The 20685-nt window shown below is 32.1% G+C and overlaps 6 protein-coding genes and 1 non-coding gene across 7 annotated transcripts; 5 read left to right on the top strand and 2 right to left on the bottom strand.

Moving 5' to 3' along the window:
* Positions 1-231: 231 nt before the first annotated feature.
* On the top strand, positions 232-3198 carry TMA108 (Tma108p; the record flags this gene model as incomplete). The annotated part of the gene is made up of 1 exon (XM_003668621.1): positions 232-3198. One exon carries the CDS (start codon positions 232-234, stop codon positions 3196-3198), a length of 2967 nt encoding a protein of 988 aa, XP_003668669.1.
* A 575-nt stretch (positions 3199-3773) lies between these two features.
* TPM2 (tropomyosin TPM2) lies at positions 3774-4259 on the top strand (the record flags this gene model as incomplete). Its single annotated transcript, XM_003668622.1, has 1 exon — positions 3774-4259. One exon carries the CDS (start codon positions 3774-3776, stop codon positions 4257-4259), a length of 486 nt encoding a protein of 161 aa, XP_003668670.1.
* A 375-nt stretch (positions 4260-4634) lies between these two features.
* On the top strand, positions 4635-5483 carry REV7 (Rev7p; the record flags this gene model as incomplete). The annotated part of the gene is made up of 1 exon (XM_003668623.1): positions 4635-5483. One exon carries the CDS (start codon positions 4635-4637, stop codon positions 5481-5483), a length of 849 nt encoding a protein of 282 aa, XP_003668671.1.
* A 167-nt stretch (positions 5484-5650) lies between these two features.
* On the bottom strand, positions 5651-8248 carry AXL2 (Axl2p; the record flags this gene model as incomplete). Its single annotated transcript, XM_003668624.1, has 1 exon — positions 5651-8248. The coding sequence occupies one exon, from the start codon at positions 8246-8248 to the stop codon at positions 5651-5653; it is 2598 nt and encodes an 865-aa protein (XP_003668672.1).
* A 4524-nt stretch (positions 8249-12772) lies between these two features.
* NDAI0Btrna18V lies at positions 12773-12846 on the top strand. The gene has a single exon. It is a non-coding gene; the product is annotated as a tRNA-Val (tRNA).
* Positions 12847-13461: 615 nt separating this feature from the next.
* On the top strand, positions 13462-14562 carry END3 (End3p; the record flags this gene model as incomplete). The annotated part of the gene is made up of 1 exon (XM_003668625.1): positions 13462-14562. The coding sequence occupies one exon, from the start codon at positions 13462-13464 to the stop codon at positions 14560-14562; it is 1101 nt and encodes a 366-aa protein (XP_003668673.1).
* Positions 14563-14913: 351 nt separating this feature from the next.
* On the bottom strand, positions 14914-16497 carry CCT2 (chaperonin-containing T-complex subunit CCT2; the record flags this gene model as incomplete). Its single annotated transcript, XM_003668626.1, has 1 exon — positions 14914-16497. The coding sequence occupies one exon, from the start codon at positions 16495-16497 to the stop codon at positions 14914-14916; it is 1584 nt and encodes a 527-aa protein (XP_003668674.1).
* Positions 16498-20685: the final 4188 nt, after the last annotated feature.

The raw sequence follows: 20685 nt of genomic DNA on the forward strand, positions 1-20685 counted from the left end.
ACAGCCCGAGAGATCTATTCAGTCATTGAATAATAATTTAAGATGAGCAAGTTTGTTTTTTTACATACAAGCAACCAGTAAAGAGGAATGCTAATAATTCCGCAAGTCTGCACCACAACAATAATAAGTCCTAAATTGAGAATAGAATCTGGACACAGATCATTTGAATTGTTACTGCACTGAGAAAGAAGAAAGGAAAAAGAAAAGAAAAGAAAATAGAACCTCTCAACGATGGCTACTCCCCTCTCAATTCAAAACGGATTTAATATTGACCAATACAATTTACAATTGGACATTGACCCATCAAAGACAAATTTTAAAGGGATAGTGACCATTGCTGCAACTTTATTGACAAATGCAACTAGTTTAAAGGAAATTAAACTACACTCTAAAAATTTGGCGGTTACTTCTGCTCATATTCTTTACTCTACCAAAGATGATAGTAAAACAAACTTGTCAATCAACTATGATGAAATTAATCAATTAGTCATATTAAAACCGGAAAACAATGCGCAATCATTATCGCTTTCATCAACAACATTTGAGATTCAACTATCCTATACTGGTTCGATAAATGAAACATCAACTTATGGTGTTTTTAAAACATTGTTAAAAAACAACAGTAAGAAAGATAATTTCATTATTGCCACCCATTGTCAACCTTCATTTGCAAGATACATTTTCCCTTGCATCGATGAATTATCCTCAAAATCTGTCATTGAATTATCTATTATTACCACAAAGGGTTTGACTGTATTATCAAACGCACCAATTGAACAAGTTGTTGAAAAGAAAAGCGTGCGTTCCAATTGTACATTAACAACTTTTAATAAAACACCTTTGATGACTACATCTTTATTTGGATTTGTTATAAGTAATCAACTTGAAGTTATTACCGCAAAAATCCCATCATCATCATCATCACCCGAAAGTAAAGATTTCTCAGTGTCTGTATATTCACCAATTCGAATTAATGATGCCACATTCACATTGGATACCATTCAAAAATATGTTCCACTCTTGGAGAAATTTTTCCAATTCAATTTTGCATCAATATTTAAAAATGGTTTTAAAACGAAATTAGATTTTGTATTATTACCAAATTTAGCAGACATGGCAATGGAAAATTTCGGTTTGATTGTGATTCAAATGAATCATCTTTTATTAACTCCACATCAATTAGCTAATGATTCTTTAAGAAATCAATTAGAACAATTGATTGTTCATGAGTTAGTCCATCAATGGATAGGTAATTATATTTCATTTGATTCATGGGAACATATGTGGTTTAATGAATCATTTGCAACATGGTTAGCCATCCATTTAACAAATTCTGGAAATGAAATGCATGAAGATTCATCTTCTTATTGGTATGATGATCAATATTTGATTGGTATGATAGATTCTCAATTAAATAACGTACATAACCATTCACTATCATCTATGACTATTCATCAAAATTCAGCGATGATTAAAGAAGAGAATGAAAAAAAGAGGAAAGATATACTAGTGACAAATGATGTATTTGACAATGATTCATACATAAAGGGGATCATAATGTTAAGATCTTTACAATTAACTATTCAACAACAAGAAGATGGAAATCATGTTGATTTATTGAGTAACGCATTTGCATCATTGTTTCAGCAAGAAAAAACAGAGAATAACAATTTACATTTGAAACCATGTAAACTTATGGATATTTGGAATCAAATTGGTAAATACTTAAAATCTGAAAATATACCAAATTTCATCAGTTCATGGACAAGATTGCCTGGGTTCCCATTACTTTCTGTAAAGCAAGATGAAGATGACTCCAAGAAAACGAAATTGATTCAAAATAGATTTCTAGATGGTTATGCCCCACTTGATAAGATTGAAAATGTTCCATATCATATCCCATTATTAATTAAATTACCAATGGATAATAAATTAGATTATGAAAATGTCTTGATGACTGATAGAACATTGACTTTAAATCATCCAATTTTCTTATGTAATAATGAATCTCAAGCCATGTATAGAGTTTCGTATGAATCAGAAATTTATTATGATCAATTCATCTCCAATACTACTACTACTACTACTACTATTGGTGGTTCCACCACATTGGATCGTATCAATTTAATTAAGATTTTGAAAGATTTGTCTGCCATTATTAATAATGTACATTATTGTAAACCCATTCATATTAAGGGGCTTTTCAAAATTACAAACCATTTGATTGATCAATTGAAAGATCGTGATGCTCATGATGATAACCTTTGGGAACCACTTTCAATAGCAATGAGTATCTTATTGAACCTTGAAAGATGCTATTCTAAATATTCTGGAGATTACTATGATAATGAGAAAAAATTTAATGAGATAGTTGAGAAATTAGTAGGTGAAAGTAGTACAATTAATTGGGAGTTAACTAAATCAAGAAGATATGAAGCATTTGAATTGGAAACTTTGTCATACATTTCTATAATTTTCAAGAATCATCCTGAAATAATTAAGATCAATGAAAAATATTATGATTTATTGAGAAGTGATAACCTAAAAATTAGTGGTAATTTAATTCCGTTTAAATTAATTGGCAGTATATTTCTTGTTAATGTGGAACAATTTACTAACGGTAAACAATGGAAAAGGTTTATTAATTATGCTAAAGATTATGATAGATTGATGGCTAACGTCAGACTAGAGGGTGAGAGCAGTAAGGAAGTTCAAGAGCTTTTCCATCATGAACTTTGGAGTTATGCAGGATATACGAATAAGACTGAAGAAGTTGTTATGAAAGTTTTGAATTATATTGATTCTAATTTAGAGTTGGAATTAGTTCCTCTAATTCTAGAAGGTATTTCCTCCAATTTTAATCGCGTTGTTGTTGCATCGAAGAAACAAGAATCTGATTGCAGTGATGTGAGTTTAAGTGTTGGAGATATCTTTTGGAAATGGTTCATGGATAATTTCAACAAATGGACCAATAAATGTAAGAATAATAAAAGCATGGCAGACAATTTCCATACGTTAATATCTATAGCATTTGATTATCGTTCAACTGAATCTAAGAACATCCTAATTGAAGATTTTATCGAATCATACAAGGGTCAAGAAGATATCTATAAATTATTGAGAACTACTCGAAAGGTAATGAAGAAGGACCAAGAACTTCCACTTGCTGTCCTCAAGGCCCTTACACCATTGTCATAGATGTACATATATATATATATATGCGAAACTGTAAATCCTCCGCTGATCTGCATCCCATACCATTGACTGATTCACTATTCTATTGCCATTATAGCGATTAGATATCGTATATCTTTTAGTTTACTTTACTTTACTTTACGTGTGCATTTCCCGATTGGGAAAGGCGGACACGTAGTATGAATTACCCAAAGCGGGCGTGGGCCCACGAGACTTCCCCCACGAGGAAACCCGCCAAAAAAATGGGGGGGGGGGAACCCAGAAACATCGTTGTCGACGGCCATAACGTTTTTTGGTGAGCTGTCTGTATTTTTTGACAACTTTGACAATTTTTGGCGCAGTGGATTGATCGAGAGATCGAGAGATCATAGTAAGTAAGTAAGCTTCCCTCCCGTTTAGTTCTTTACTGTTTGTGAAATATCTATCTTTAAATTAAATAAAATAGGCCCATTTTTTATTTGATCTTGTTGATCTGTTCTCAATTTTAAGAGACCTTATATTATATTATATTATATTTTCATATATTATATATTTACTTGCACCTTCATCACAACAAACAAGCACAATAACAAATCATAATGGATAAGATTAGAGAGAAATTAAATAACTTGAAATTGGAAGCTGAATCATGGCAAGAAAAGTATGAAGAATTGAAAGAACAATTCAAACAAGTTGAACAAGAAAACATAGAAAAGGAAAATGAAATCAAATCTTTGTCCACTAAGAATCAACAATTAGAAGATGAAGTGGAAAAATTAGAAGATGAATTGAAGGAGACTAAATTATTAGCAGAAGACTCAACTAATTTGAAATCAAATAATGAAAATTTCACTAAGAAAAATCAAGATTTAGAAGAAGAATTGGAAGAAAGTGATGCTAAATTGAAGGAAACTATTGAAAAATTAAGAGAATCTGATTTGAATGCTGAACAATTAGGTAGAAAAGTGATCGCTTTGGAAGAAGAAAGAGATGATTGGGAAAAGAAACATGAAGAAATTACTGCCAAATATGAAGAAGCTCAAAAGGAATTGGATGAAATTGCTGCCTCTTTAGAAAATTTATAAGGATATTTCGTCGTATGAATAATAATACAAACGATGATGATAATAGTGGTGCATATCCTACCACCATTCGACAAATAGATACTCCTTATGAAAACTGCAATATCTTTTATGAATTAATAAATCCTTTACGAATATTAACAAAAGAACCATTGAATAAAAGAAGTATAATCATATGGTCTTTGTTATTATTTTTAATGCTATTTATAATGGTTTTCGTTTCTAAAATATTTTGTCTTTCTATTTTTAAGCTAAAATTAAAAACAACAATAAAAATAGTAATGTTACATAAGCTATTATAATCTTTAATTCTTATATACAAATACAAAAGAAAATCAACTTTTTTTGGATAAATAGATACTCCCAAACTATATTTAAATGAACAAATGGATAACTAAGTGGCTCAAAATATATCTTAAATCATACATAAATCTAATATTATATTATAGAAACGTATACCCATCTACAACGTTCGATTTTACTACATATCAAACATTCAATTTACCTCAATTCACCCCTATTAATAGACATCCACAATTACAATCATACATTGAAGAATTAATCTTGGATCTATTATCTAAATTGAATCATATTTACCATATTTCCCTTTGTATCATTAATAAATCCAACGAAATTTGTGTTGAGAAATATGTCCTAGATTTTGGAGAATTTAAACATATCACAACCACAACAAATAACGCCAGAGATGATGGTGATGATGATGAAGATAACCAAATTCTAAGTGAATCAGAAGTATTCGATGAATTTAGATCAAGTTTGAATAGTTTAATTTCTCATTTGGAAAAATTACCTAAAATTAAAGATAATATGGTAACTTTCCAGATTGTTATTAACGCAGTGGAATTACAATTAGGGCATCATCCTCATTATTCTTTGAATCATGAATCAATTAATAATGAGAATGAGCTTTTACAATTTGATAGGGACGTTAATTGGGTTAAATGTAAAGAAGACGAAAATTTACCAAAATACGATTATACTACTACCAGAAACAACAACAATCATGAATTAAATCAACCGAGGATTAAAATGTCTTCTCTTGTTGGTTGTGATGTTGGTCCCATGATTATTCATCAATTTTCTGAAAGATTAATCCTAAGAGCCAGTTTAAATGGGGATGATAATGAAGATGAAGATGAAGATGTATATTTAAATAATGATGTTAATAATAAAGATGGATTTAGTAGTTTAGATTCGTTCCCCTAAAGAAAGCAAACGCAATCGTAAAAATTTAGTCTCATTAAATTATTTTGTTTTAGATTTTTGAATATAATTAATTAATTATGATGGAGGTACATATAAATATATATTTCTTCGTTAACTTGTTACAATAGAGTCCTTTCGTATTTGTTATCCTTTAAGAGAATGTCGTATCATATTTCTTCTGGGACATGGCCTTCAAAATGTTTCACTTGCCCAATATTAACTATACCCTTATTAGGAAATTTTACTAATCTTTTCTTACTTGGTTTCCTATTAACATCATTGGAATGTATCCATTTAAAATTATTTCCATCTTTAACTGGAATAAAATCATCACTTGAAGAAGATGATACTACAGTTCGTGGTGTTCGATTACTTTGGTTATCATTATTGCTTGCATGTCTTGCTGGTTCAGGATATGTTAATTCCGATAATGATGGTAGAACATTATTATTTTTATTATTGTTTTTACCATTACTATTATTTGTGAATGATATCGATGATGATGGAGTCATCGTTGAAATTCCTTTTTGTTGTTTCATTGAGTTTGAACTCCAAAATACAGAATCTCTTAAACCTAATGTAGATTTCTTAGGATCTTTCGGTATTGGTGAATCATTTGAAAGTTCAGTATTTAATAATTCTGAAGTGGTGACAGTATTTAATGAAATAGAACTGTCTCTATTAGAATGTGATATTATCGTAGGAGATAATTTTGAATTATATTTCCATGATTTTTTATTTGATGGAAGCATATTCATATATAATGATGATGACATATTATTAGGATCAAAGATTAAACTATTATGAGATTCTGTCTTTGGTATTAAGATTTCTTGACTTTGTGAATTTAATGGATCATTATAAGGTAATTTTTCATCATTAATTGATGAAGATCGAGAAGAATTGCTTGAAAAGGATGAATTATCTAATGGTAGCTCACGTAAATCAGAGATACCTCTCATCGATGGGTCTTTATTCTTCTTATCATCATTATCATCATCATCATCAAATGGATTATTCAAAGGAGTAACTGGAGCAAATGGTGGGCCATTTTCTATGTCATTATTTTTGTTTTCATTATCAGAATTCTTTTTCTCATTTTTGCGTCTCCAAAATAAGAAAAATAGTATAATTACGATAATTATAACACCAACTGGAATGGCGACACCACATGCAATGGCAATAGTCTTAGAATTAGAGTTATTTGTGTTTCTAGTAACTGCTGCTACTGCTGCTGAAGACGATGACGATGAGGAGGAGGAGGAGGAGGAGGAGGAGGTTATTGTGGCTGTGAAAGATGACGTTGAAGAATGGGATGAAGAAGTGGAAGAAGAACGTGTTGTTATTACTGTTGACGAATGACTGGAAGTACTATTTTTAGTAGTAGTTGACGATGATGATGAATGATTTTTAGATTTAGGATCCATACCTATAATTGTAAAAGTTAAATCTTGAGATTTTGATTTTTTTTCTGCTTTGACACCTAATTCCAAAGAGATGAAATCCATTGGGGTATCACCTTGTAAAGTCAAATTTGATAGTTGGAAACTTAACCAATCATGAGTTTCGGTGGTATTCGGGAAGAAAATTGATACATTAGTGTTATCAAAATCAGTGAATTGTGATGGTAAAAAACTAGATTGGAACCATTCACCACGAGTGGCATTAATATTTGGCAACGATGATACAGCAAATAGGTCAGTAGTGGAAACTACTTCGAAGTTTAAATAAATAACATCACCATATTTATCGTAAACAGAAACTGAGAAGGTACCATTATATGAAGAATCTAATAGATCGCTAGGTAATGATCCTGATAATGTTGAATTACTTAAAGTGACCCAATTTGGAGCGTCGACTAATTGAATGGATCCTAAATCACTAGATGAGATTTCTTCATCATCTAAGAATATATAATTTAATGGGATGTCATAATTAAAGGTTCCTGAATCAGTGACATTAATGATTAAAGTGTTTTGAATGGATGTAGTCAATTGATGAGCCCCAATAACTAATTCGAATGGTAATTCAATACCTGCGTAACCTTCGATATCGGTTGCAATCAAAGTTAAATCATAATACATTTCAGGAGCTATTAAAGAATTGACAACGGGAGCAGTCCCACTAAATTTCAAAGTATTTGAATCGAAAAATAACCAATTTGGTAATGGAGCATTATATTGCTTGGAACGACCATAAAATGCTACTATGGAATCTCTATCTGTGAAGGCAGATCTATCAAAAGTGATGTTAAATATTTCATTGGGTGATATGATTAGACCATCTTTCCCATTAGTGTTACCATAATTTTTCAAAAGAGCTAGTAAATTGAAATCTGAGGCTATTTCTATACTTTTTTTGTTTGTTACTACTAATTGATATGTATTATTTATAGCCATGTTATCAGCCGAATCGGTACCTTCCAAGATGAAATTGAAATAAAATGTATCAATGTCATTGTGTAAAACTGAAGAAGAAGGTGTACCAGAAATTGTACGAGATTCTGAATTGAACGTTAACCAACTTGGTAAATTGAAAGTTTGGTATGATATTTGTGAAGATTTATCTACGTTAGATTTGTACGTATCATTTGATATTTGGAATTGGAATTGTTCATTAATTCTTGCAACAGGAGGTAATTGTTTATTCACTGGGTATGCCTCATATGGTAATGATTGAACAAATATTGAAGTGTCTTTGAATATTAATAAATAGAAAAGTGATACTATCACCAGTAAAAGCGAACGTTGATTATAATTTATCATGATTGGGTTTAGTAACAGTGGTGCCTTCGCATATACAGGTTGAAATACTTCCAGTTCAATTCGGTTCAGTTTGCTAATGGCAGTGAGCAAGGAGATGAAGACCAAATAGTCCTTTTTCAATAAACAGTGAGTTGTTATATTAAATAAAGATAATAATAAGCAATAGCCTGTCGACTACATGAACTCCTTGAAGACAGATTAGAAAGAAGATAATCAATCATTATCGTAAGTAACCTCGTTCGTATCTTCTGGCGCCTACAAAGCAAAACCAAACCAGAACCAAAATAAACTTCTTGAAGATCCATCCTAATTTGAGAATAAGAGATAAATTTGTTGCTGAATGGGGAAACGTAATGTACTAAACTATAAGGATCCGCATTCTTCATTGTTGTTCACTAGTTAAACTCACGTAGCCCTCTTCGAGGATTGCATACTTTAGAAATGTTACAAACACGAAATTTTGAAACATTTTCACAAAGAAGAAAAAAGACACGAAAATGAAAAAATTCAAGACGCGTAAACTTTTTTCGTGTCACAAAGGAAAAGAAAACACCGTCGTCATTTCTCGTGTTATATCTCAGTTGTCAGTCAGAAAGTGAAGGGATGAGGGAGGTACTCTCAGGCCTGGGACGGATAGATTTTTTGGTCGGAAAACACCAGGATTCTTCATCTCAACGGGATTGCAACAGTAACCATTATGACGGTAGAATACAAACAAACTCCGTTACCTTCACGAACGGCTCCCTTCAAAAGTTGATTTAATTTTGTGTCACAATTGAGATGAAACGTAATAAACTTAAAAGTATTCAAAGTGCTAAGAGTTATTCGTTAATTCACAATATTCTTGATTAAGTACCTAACAAAAATACTATAATAAATATAACAGATACGCAAAATATTCAGCAGTCAAAGAGGTCCCAAAATGGGTACTTATATACGTTAGCTTATAACATAGTGTCCAATACAACACAGACCTCCTGACTGTTGGCGAAGGTTATTCATAGATTGTAAAGCGTTGAATGGAGCAGACATAATTTTTTCTATTAGACTATTAGGTAGTGTTGTAATAGATTTAGTCCAATAAGTTAAAATTATTATTGTTTACTTCTTTTCTATATCATTCTATATAATATAGATTCATGTATTACAATATATGAACTGTACATTAAAGTACTCTATTATTCTTATTTTTCTCTTTTGATCAGTTTAACTGACCCATTTGTACTGGAGTTTAATTAGGAGCACAAAGGGGAGAGTGATAGAGGCATTCCAGGTGGCAACCCACACACTTGATCCGAAGGTATATGAGGAATCTATCAACGAATTGATAAAAAAATTTCCAGAAAGTAAACGGAATTCCGGTAATTCGACTTTTAAGAAACTCACTGAAAACCCAGGATCCTTTTCCAGATTGAAACGTGACTGCCCTCAGTGGGAAATATTACTACAAATCCCGTTGAACAATTCCATTCGATTATAAAGGTGTTGAAAAGATGGGGTCTCGTAAACATGATGGTAAATTTAACATCCTTCCAAATCTGCTGCCAGAATAAACTTTTCTTGGAGAACAAGAAAGAACTGGCTTTTGCTGTTTGGGGAGCGATGTATATAAACTGTGTTCTAGCTTTGGCTCTATGTTTTACTATCGTACCGAGGGGTGATTCTTCCTTTGAAGTGTCTTATGACAATGCTGGTGATGTTTCTTTATTAAAGGTATACCAAACTTATTGTAAATTTCTATCAAGAGATAAGAAATATCTTCGACGTCGTAGAGATTACATTCATTCCTTAATGTCAGAACCCTTTAGCTTTAAAATACTGGTTATCTCTGCTGTATGTCAACTTTGTAAGCATGGCAGTTGGATATTTGAAGTATCTACATGAAGTTACAGTTGTTTTATCAGTGGAACTGTCTTCTTTTAGCTGCGAGATGCTGGGATGTAACACAATTGATGCTATTGATTTCCTAACGCTACTAGTCGAGAGGATTGGTATCTCAAAGGTTATAGAGCTGCTGAATGTGCATCCCATTATGTTCAATGGTAACGAAGGAGGTGCTAGCGACTCTTCAGGAAATGTGATCGAGTTAAAGGATACCTTGAATGTCAATAAGATGGTGGCCGACTTTAGAAGGTTTATAACTCGAGCTAGAAATACTGCTGGAACTTATTCTACGCTGCCAGATCAATTAGGACGAAGGAAGGAATTCATGGATAGGATAAATGCTGCCACAGATCTTCCAAACCTTGCGTTTGATTAAATATTATTAAAAAATCTTTAAAATTCTTAAATGTTATTATATATTCTTAAATATTTTCTTCAGTCTATTCAGTCTATTCATACTGTATGATAAAATTGTTGAATTAGCTAAAATTACTAGTTGTGAGAATGACTATTCTAAATATTCAATTAAATATTTACTATTAAAGAATAAAAGCTTTTAAATTTTAGGGGATAAATAACGGAAAAAGACAAACCGAAGCACTCTTAAATAAATAAATAAATAAATAAAATTGTGATTGACAGAAGTAGTCCTTTTCCTTTATCAATTCATGGTCCCATATAATATTCATTTTAAGTACATATACCCTATGAAATACTTATAAGACTTTAAAAGTTCCTTTTCTGAAAATTTAGAATTTACCTTGATTGGCAGGTAATAAAAGGGGTACTTCGTCTTTTGCTGGATTGGATAAACGATTATAATAGTTATCTATCATAATACATGGATTTATAGAATATAAAATATTTACTAAAATATTGATTAGCTTTGGAAGTGTTTTTTTAAATTATTATCAAACATTATGAGTTAGAAATACTTATCCCATGTCCTTATACCATGTAATTATATCTCTTTCTTTTATTTGCGTCAGTATTACTTACTGTGGAAATAGTTCCTTAGATATATTTATCTCCATTTCAATGCTTATAGTTATTTCATTATCCCATCATGCTTGTCTTACAGACACTTTCCTTAATTGAGTAGAGGGACGTCAGTAAATAGACCCAACTTTTAAGCATTACACATATCATAAACGTGTCTATTACTCCTTCGCACCAAAATCTCACAACTAAAAGCGCTTGAATACCATAAAAGAGAACCTTTGAGAATGGTTTAAGGACAAAATTCTGTCAAATAACTTATAGTTATCCTTATTATCCCACCCTATACATCTTATTCCAGTATTTGATACTTTCAAACAGTTTGGTATGGCTGACGCAACCTATGAACAAATGTAACACAAGGGTTGGATCATAATTCACAACTTCATAATAATTTTGACTGATTTCATGACAGTAATTTTTCACTTAATAATAAAATAAAACATACTTCTGTGTGACACTTGTAATTGACGCTAGCACTTCATAATCAGGGTCGGAAATATTTTAATGATGTAAGATATCCGATTAGGATTACGAACTGTTGGCGTCATGCCAAAGTTTCACAAAGAAGTATGTTTATTTATTATTATTTGAGTAATTACTGTCATGATGTTATGAGTCGTTTTAGAAAAGCAAGTCAAGAATTATTATTATGAAGTTCACCAGGTTCGAAGTAATGACCCGAACTATGTTATGCACCATACATGTTTGTAGCTGTATAACGTTTATTGAATTATAATTGAATATCGTTTGTTGAATTAAGTCTAATGCCATGCAAGTGTTATCTTATTATTATTAAGATTGTTTTTGATTGCAGCCACGTCTACGGTTTCGGCCGGCCATGCGTACTAAGAGTTATGTATTGGGTCGGTTAAGTTGTATGGTTTTGCTGAGTGTTTACTCAGGCGTTCTGGATTAGTCTCTCCTAATCAAACCTACAAGTATTTAGAGTGTCCTGCGGAGCACCTAGTTGAAAGGACTTTGAGAGCGGTGTTCATGATTACGAATTTTGTTTTATGCATGCATGACTTCAACGAGATATTATATGAACTTCTAGAATTTATTTGACTTACCAAGTTATTACTTTATCATCATTATCATAAGCCGTAATTATGTGGAGAAACTAATTAGGAGCTAATGTAAGTAAGATACTACTAACTTTACTTTATCTCCTGTATTTCTATCCTATCCCTATTCACATTCTATTACCATTCTATTATTGTCCTATCCAATCTTTATCCTACTCCTATTTTAGTAACACAGTGCATTACAATGAAACAGAATAACATAAGGAGTAACACAAGATTAAGGAGTACGTCTATTATACAATATGATTCCCAAATTATCAAATGTTCCAGAACGAAATATGATTAAATAAGCTCGTTGATTATCTAAGCTAACTATGACAGGCAAGCGATTAGATAAAATAATTTTGAAAGATATAAAAGGACTAAGGGTCGAGCTGGAATTAGAAACATTTTAGTCGTTACTTTATATCTTTTATTAGTTATCATTTTTATACTAGATAAGAGGAAGCAACAAAATCATACATTTCATAAGAATCTTATAGTCTTCTCGTCAGAAAATCAAGATTCAAAACTATATCCAAATCATATTTTACAATTGGTAGCATAAGAAACTGGTTTCGTGGTCTAGTCGGTTATGGCATCTGCTTAACACGCAGAACGTCCCCAGTTCGATCCTGGGCGAAATCATTTCTTTTTATATTTTTTCCAAATAAGCATTGTCGTATTGTCATCATTGATAACAGAGAACTTATAAGTTAAAAAGGTGTCCTTAATTGTTGTTGTTCCAGACACAGTTCTTCTTTTTTCCAGAATCAATCAGGGAACAGATTGAAATATCGAATATTTACTCAGAAAAAAGCTCCGAAGAATATTCTAATGCCATGAAGTATTTACTGGACATTATCACTGAGCTCTGTAAATTATATGATTGGCCAGCCTAATGTCTTTATTTCTTGCCTTATACTTTCTCCATTTGTAAAAGTTATAAATTTCTACATTACGTATATATCATTCTCATACTATTTTGTATTATATCATTTCTATAACAAAACAGCGCGACGAAAAAAGAACAAGACAGAGACCCCTTTTGGAAAATTTCCAACTGAATTTGAATACGGTCTGAGATATTGAAATATTTACATACGTACGTGCAGATTATACAATTGTAAGTGTTACGGACTGGCAATATCATATCAAAAGAGCTAGAGTAGACAAATAGATAGAAAATAACTGAAGGGCTTGCATTAATCAGAATCTACCTATCAGAATCCATATATTAACGCTTCCTTCTTACAGACAACTATGCCTAAATTAGAACAGTTTGAAATCAAAAAATACTGGCAAATCTTTTCAGGTTTGAAACCAGTAGAAAACAAAGTGACTCATGATCAAGTATTACCCATTCTTTACAATTCCAAATTAGATTCATCCATCTTAAACAAGATTTGGTTTCTTGCTGATATTGATGATGATGATAACTTGGATTTTGAAGAATTCGTCATCTGTATGAGATTGATCTTTGATATGGTTAACAAGAATATTGAAAAAGTACCTGATGAATTACCTGAATGGTTAATCCCAGGAAGTAAAGCTAAATTAGTTAAAGAAAGAATGAAAATGAAACAGCAGGAAAATGCTGATATCCCAAAGAAGGAACCTCCAAAGATGGATTGGTATATGTCTCCAGAAGATAAAACATTATATGAAGATTTATGGAATTCTTGTACTAAATTCACAGATGGTACTGCGACATTTCCAGCTTTAACAATCGTTTTGAAAAGTAAATTTTTTAATATTGGAACTAGCGATTTCTCGAAGATTTGGGAACTAATTAATCCAAAAAATTTAGCTTCTATTGATAAAGATCCAGCTCTATTGTTCATTCATTGTCTAAGGCAACGTAATGATGTTAATGCTGCAATTCCAAAGGAATTACCTCCGGCGTTGGCTAATATTTGTAATAAACAAACAATTAAATATGATTTGGATTCAAATCAACCAAACCTTACTAGGCCAACCACGACTGCTCCAATAACTACAAACACAGATAATGAATCACCTTCAACAAGTGACGCTGAGATTAAAAGATTAGAAAATAAATTGAAAGAGCTAGATACAAAATCAGAAGCCAAAAGGAATCAACCTGTAGCATCATCCACTTCATCTATAGACCCAGAGAGATTAAATGTAGTAAGGGAACAATTTGAAGGTCTCTTGGATTATCTAAGACAACAAACATTAAACAATGCATCAAATGCTCAACCGCCATCGGCAGATATTAGAGTCATAACTGAAGATTTAGATAGTATTGAACAGCAAGTAAAGGTTTTAGAAAATTATTTGACTAAAAAGAAAGATGAATTGCAATCATTAAAACAAGAAATTCAATCTCATTCCAACTAGAAGTGACTACGTGAAATAAAGAAGAAGGTATAGCAGGATCCCATGTGTACTTCTAGGCATCGGTTGCATTGTTATACTCTGGTATACCGTAAAAACAAAAGGCAATGAAATGAAATGAAAGGAAACAAAACCTAACTCAAATCGTTATTAATTAAGAATTTGTACATCATAATAAATATCATATGCATATTACAAATGTAAGATCGTAGAACATCGCATCACATGTGAGGTATAAAAGCTTGGTTTAAAACAAAAATTATGTATGTAGTCTAATCGTGTAAGAGTAATGATGTTAAATGATCACGTTTAAGGTCTTTTTAATAGTTATGAATTATATAATGCTTATTAAGTTTACATGTGTTGTCTATTGGCAGTTCTTGGTTTAGCACGAATAATATTATCTACTCTCAATAATACTTCAGCAGCCTCAGATGCTGAACTGACAACTGCGCTCTTTAGTTTGAAACTCTCAACAATACCAAGCTCCCTCATATCGGCAATAGTACCGTTATTTAAATCAAGACCAGAAGTAGATATTCCATTGTAAATTGATGACCTTAGTTTGGAAACTAGTTCACTACTATCAAACCCAGCATTATCAGCTAATATGGTTGGTAGTTGTCTTAAAGCACGAGCAAATGCTTCAACAGCAAGAGCTTTCTTACCGTCAACATTTTGAGCTTCTGTATCAACAGATTTAGACATTATCATTTCTGCACATCCACCACCAAGAACAGTTCTAGTTTCCTTTGTGGTTTGTGATAATACTGATAGGGCATCATGAAGAGATCTTTCAGCTTCATCTAAAACTTGATCAGTGGCACCCCTTAGGACGATCGTACAAGCTTCACCTGCTTTACAACCACTGAATTTCAAAAATGATTCTTCACCAATAATTATTTCTTCAATTAAGTCACATTCACCTAATTTACATTTTTCTGGGTTATCAAATGTGGAAACAACTTCACCACCAGTAACTAAAGCTAATCTTTCTACACCTTCAAAATCGGCATGTTCGATGGAATTTATATTTAAATCAGTAAATAATTGTTCTGGGTAATCATAAATCAATTGTCTATTAATAAAGGTATTAATACCGAACTTAGAAATCTTAGTAATTTTACTCTTCATCTTTTCACGTTCTGCCTTTTCTAATTGAGCTAATTTCGAAGTAGAATCAACTTTAAATTTGGTACCAAAAATTTTAACTTTATCTGTATCTAATGTAGTATTGGCAATTAAAATCTTTGCATTTTCCACTCTCTTTGGTTGGTTATTACCAAATTTTTTTTGCAAAATAAACCCTTCATCCAAGAAAGAATCAGATAAATTACCACCTAAAATTTTAATAATTTGAATATGTTCTAAATTGGTTGATCCCTTTAATCTTAAAATTGCATCAGTTGCCAAGTTGGAGAAATATTCTTTATCCTGAGATAAAATCTTAGAAGATAGCGTAGTCTTAGCAATATGGATTAAGTCATTACGGAATTTAGCTTCATCATGAGAGTTATCAACTGCAGCTTTTTCTAAGGCATCCAAAGCTGCACGGGATGCAATTCTAAAACCTTCAATGATTGTTTGTGGGTGGATCTTAGATTGTTCAATTAATTTTTCAGCTTCTCGTAATAATTCCGCACTTAACACAGTAACACTGGTAGTACCATCACCCACTTCATCATCTTGAACTTTACTAATGTTAACTAAAACTTTAGCAGCTGGATTATCCAATGGAATGGATTTCAAAATGGTAGCACCATCATTGGTAACTAAAGCTTTATCACTAGATGCACTTTGTAATAGTTTATCCATACCCTTTGGACCTAAAGTACTCTTAACCAGATCACCCACAGCGATGGCACCGACAAAGGCTGACATACGAGCATTTTCAGCTCTTTCTTCAGTTACTTGATCTCCAAAAATTTGTACACTCATTATCCTTTTAACGTGCTGCCGTGACTGATCGATTGATTAGATGATAGAACTAACTAGCTTTTATCAATTGAATATAAATCTAATACTACTAGATATTCTATATAATAGGACTATGTTTCCAAGTTGAAATTTTTAATTTCATGTTATCCAAATACAATTTTTGCCACATCGCGAAATACGGGAAAACCATTTTAAAAGTGTCACGCAAAAGCAGCATTGCTGAGAAACGTAGAAGAATTGACGATATAGCGATTGAACTGACACAGTCAAAGAAACATGTAACCCAAATGATTGATAGGAGCACCGTACTCATCACAACTAGTAAGAAAAGGATACGATAAATCTTAGTAATGTGTTCAATAAATATAGGGCTACGTAATTTCTTGTTTTTCGAGAGTTTTTATAATCAATTAACAATTTCGTTATATACTTCGTTTCTTTCAAGAAATTCCACTTAAATGTCATCCTCTTCTATTAAAAAAGAAATAGTGTCGTTTTAAATAGTGAAAAACATATAAACTTTGAGGAAGAGGTGCCCATCTTTTCCTCATACTAGAAATGTGGCAATATTCAAGTTGATTAACTTGATGGACAGAATGAACAGCTGCCATGTGCTAAAAGAGACTATTCTAATATATTCTTAAAGTGGATAATATCCAGAATATAATTTAATTTGCTGTAACGCAATAGAAATTTCGAAAAAAACCTAACTGCATGCCTCCTTACACAATCATCTTGGGTCAGTTTGTAATGACTGAGACAACAGACCATGGTTCAATTAAGCATTACTACGTAAGTACTTGAGAATTGATTACTTCGAAGGGAACATAGAAGAAATTACAAAAATAAAAAAATATAGAGAATGTTTGAGAGGTTTGGTGGACTAGGAGCTGAGTTAATTACATAGTCGGTTCTTCCCCAAAATTTGACCAATTTATTTTATTCCTTGGAGCCGCTCCAAGTCTAGTAAATTTTTCTATGTATTTTTCTTTTCAATTCTAAGCGGTTATGCTGTCTACCATTGTGTAAGAAATAGCTGCTGCTATTTATCCATCAAATATATTTATTATGTAACTTGTTTTCAGGTCCAATTAATTGGTACTAAATCTATTCGAAGGAGACATTGAAGAAACTTAAGGTTGAATAAAGATTTGCCTTTTATTTCCGTGCAATGGAGAGTTGGGAAGTAACAATTTAACGTTGTTAAGTTTTGTTTATTTTCTGTTATCTGGATTTAGTCCTTTCCTTTTACCCAAGATCTTAAAATGTAACGAGCCTTTCAACTTGATAAATTTAATACGTAGATTTGAACCTTAATAACTAGTTGAAAGGCTAGATACTATACAGTTAGTTCCTCTATATTAAGATCAAATTCAACTTATGTATACATTACTAGTTTCTGAAATTACACATAAGTGCATAGTAATCAATTTACCCAGCGTATTTGCCGCAAGAAAGTTAAGAACATTCTTTTAAATAAGATCAAAGCATTCCAAACTCCAAGCTCTTGGTTCAACGAAGAGCAATTGTGCACTTTCTATATACATTGTTGAAGAAACAACACCCTAGTTTGACAATTCAAAACACTCACCATTCACAGTGAAGTTCTGAACGCGACTCTTCGTAGTGCTATTGCTTTCCTTAGCGGTGATGATTGGTGCAATGAATCGACAGATGATGAGTTCGATAAGGACTACTCGGAGAATGAATCAGACAACAGTCGATATCTATTGTATTTTACTATCTTCATGACTTCATTATTGGGAATCTAAAGATGATGCATTGAACTTTATTGAATTGGTGAACCAAACCTCATTATAATTTAGACATCACAGCTTACGTTTTGTCTGACCGCTCGCGCCGCTTGTAGTTTTTAGATAACTTTTGTCTAACACATAGTAAAAAATCATCCGTTAGACAAAAACATTTGCATCATTATCAGAAACGACCCATCAATAGCACTGACTTTCATTTCCCTAGTATTGTCGCCAATGAAGAACAGCGGAGTAGCAGACTCAAATGACTGTTGAGCCAAATTACCAACAGTGGCCTTGGTGCGACAGACAACTATAACCTTACCAACGGATTCTTATTCAAGAAATCAATAACCAGATTACATGAAGAAACAACCATACCTTGAACAGTCAACTGATGAAAGACGTTACTAACCTTACCTAGGGGAACCATTAATCATATCGGGAACCAAAATGGCATCAGAACCAAAAGAATATCTGCGGATAATATATAGATGGGGTTGACACTTATTATTTCTACTTACGTACTTCTAAAAATCGTAAGTGTGTAAATCGTGGTCTCTTTGTTTTATTGACAAGTAGAGTAATTTCTAAAGCTGAAACTAAAGTACGTATCTTTTCCAGTGATTTTTGTTATCTTATTCCATCCAAGAACCAGAGAAATCTGGACCAAAAAAAACAAATATTTCAGACTTTCAAAATGGTTTTTCTGAAAGAATTACTATCCTTCCATAATACCAAAAAAATGTGGCCCCACAAGAACTTTCAAAGATCAAAGATAGTAAGAGTAAAGTGACGAGCTTTGAGCAGTCAGCACAAATATCATCTCGCCGCACGACATGCCCTATCCAGATTTGTTCATCTAGCTTAAAGATCTTACGTATATTGACAACTATCATATGACCCGAACATATAATACTCCGTGATAGTTTTTGAAGAATTAAATATATATAAACAGAACTGGAAATATCATTTGTGTTTGTTGAATCATATACTATAGTAATATATAGAACCTACACCAAAGTGAAAAGAAAACCCTTTATTATTGTTAGCTGCCCAATCTGGTTAAACTTTGAAGGAAAAGAGAAATACAATCATTCCATGTTGGTTAACGTACTGGGAAATCCCCGAAACTTGAAGTTCATAAATTTGAAATTATCTGCAACCTGATAGTTATCTTATTAGTAACACTTTATTCAATAACACCGGCTGATGGACCAAATGATGGCGATCGAACTGCAAATCATAATTCTTTCTCGAGGCTTGTAAGCCACAGAAAGAAGATATTGAAATTTTCTATCGTTGGTAGCATATTTGTAACTGCTGTTGTGGGCATTAGAGCTGCGTGGGATCTATTCCTTTCCAATATACGATTTTAGAAAACGCAAGTTAGTATTTGAGATGTTATAATCTTTGTCTTTCTGAAGGCTGTCGTGGCATAAACAATTGTATACTATTCTAATTGGTCAGCTATTTCACACACATAATATATATAAGAAAAACTATAGGGAGTATCATTTGTTTTCAGTAACAGTTCTATGTTGGTGTTTTGCATAAGTGTACTAATTTAGATCTAGCTGGCTTTTATTACCTCAGTAGAAAACCCTAATCATTCAAACGAATATACAAGCAAAAGTTAAAAAATACAAGAATGGAAAATAGACAAACACGTTTTACATTTACTCTCTACTTGATAGATAATTTATGAAATTTTGTTTTGGAACCCGCAATATGTCAAAAAACCTTCAATGCCTTATTTCAGCATGGAATCTAAAGCTGACTCTGTACGAGTTTGTTGAACTTTCAATTTCATAATCAATAAGAAATACTAAAGGTTATTTTTTTCGATTAATAAGAACTACTACTAATTTCTTTTTTGAATATGACATGGCGCCGCTGAGTAAGGTCCGCTTAGTCAAGTGACACGCTTAGGTAACGCGGAGATACAAATAGCTTATGTAAATGATTTCTCAGCATAATATACATTATTGAATTAAACATCGAGGTTTGGTGCTGTATAAAAGCCACATTGGTTTCTATATTTATTATATTTCTCTTGTTTTTCGTAGTTTATTATTTACATTCCATAAAAATAACAAATATATCAATAAACACCACACCACTTTATTAAAACTAAAAAATATGTCCACTACTGAAACTACTTTCTTCGAAGAAACTATTTCTAAAACCCACCCAATATATAAGCCAGAGAGGGGCAGATATTGGTTATATTTATCTGCAGGCTGCCCATATGCTCAACGTATCTGGATCACAAGAGCATTGAAAAATTTAACTGACGTTATTGGTGTCAGCGTTGTTCACTGGAAATTGGATGAGAAAACAGGTTGGAAGCTTTTGAATGCAGGAGAAACTAAATTAGGAGAAAACGCCTTCAAGATTGATGGTGGTATCTTAAGCTCTCAGGATGACACCT

This window comes from Naumovozyma dairenensis, chromosome 2, assembly GCF_000227115.2.
Source record: "Naumovozyma dairenensis CBS 421 chromosome 2, complete genome".
NCBI lineage: Eukaryota > Fungi > Ascomycota > Saccharomycetes > Saccharomycetales > Saccharomycetaceae > Naumovozyma > Naumovozyma dairenensis.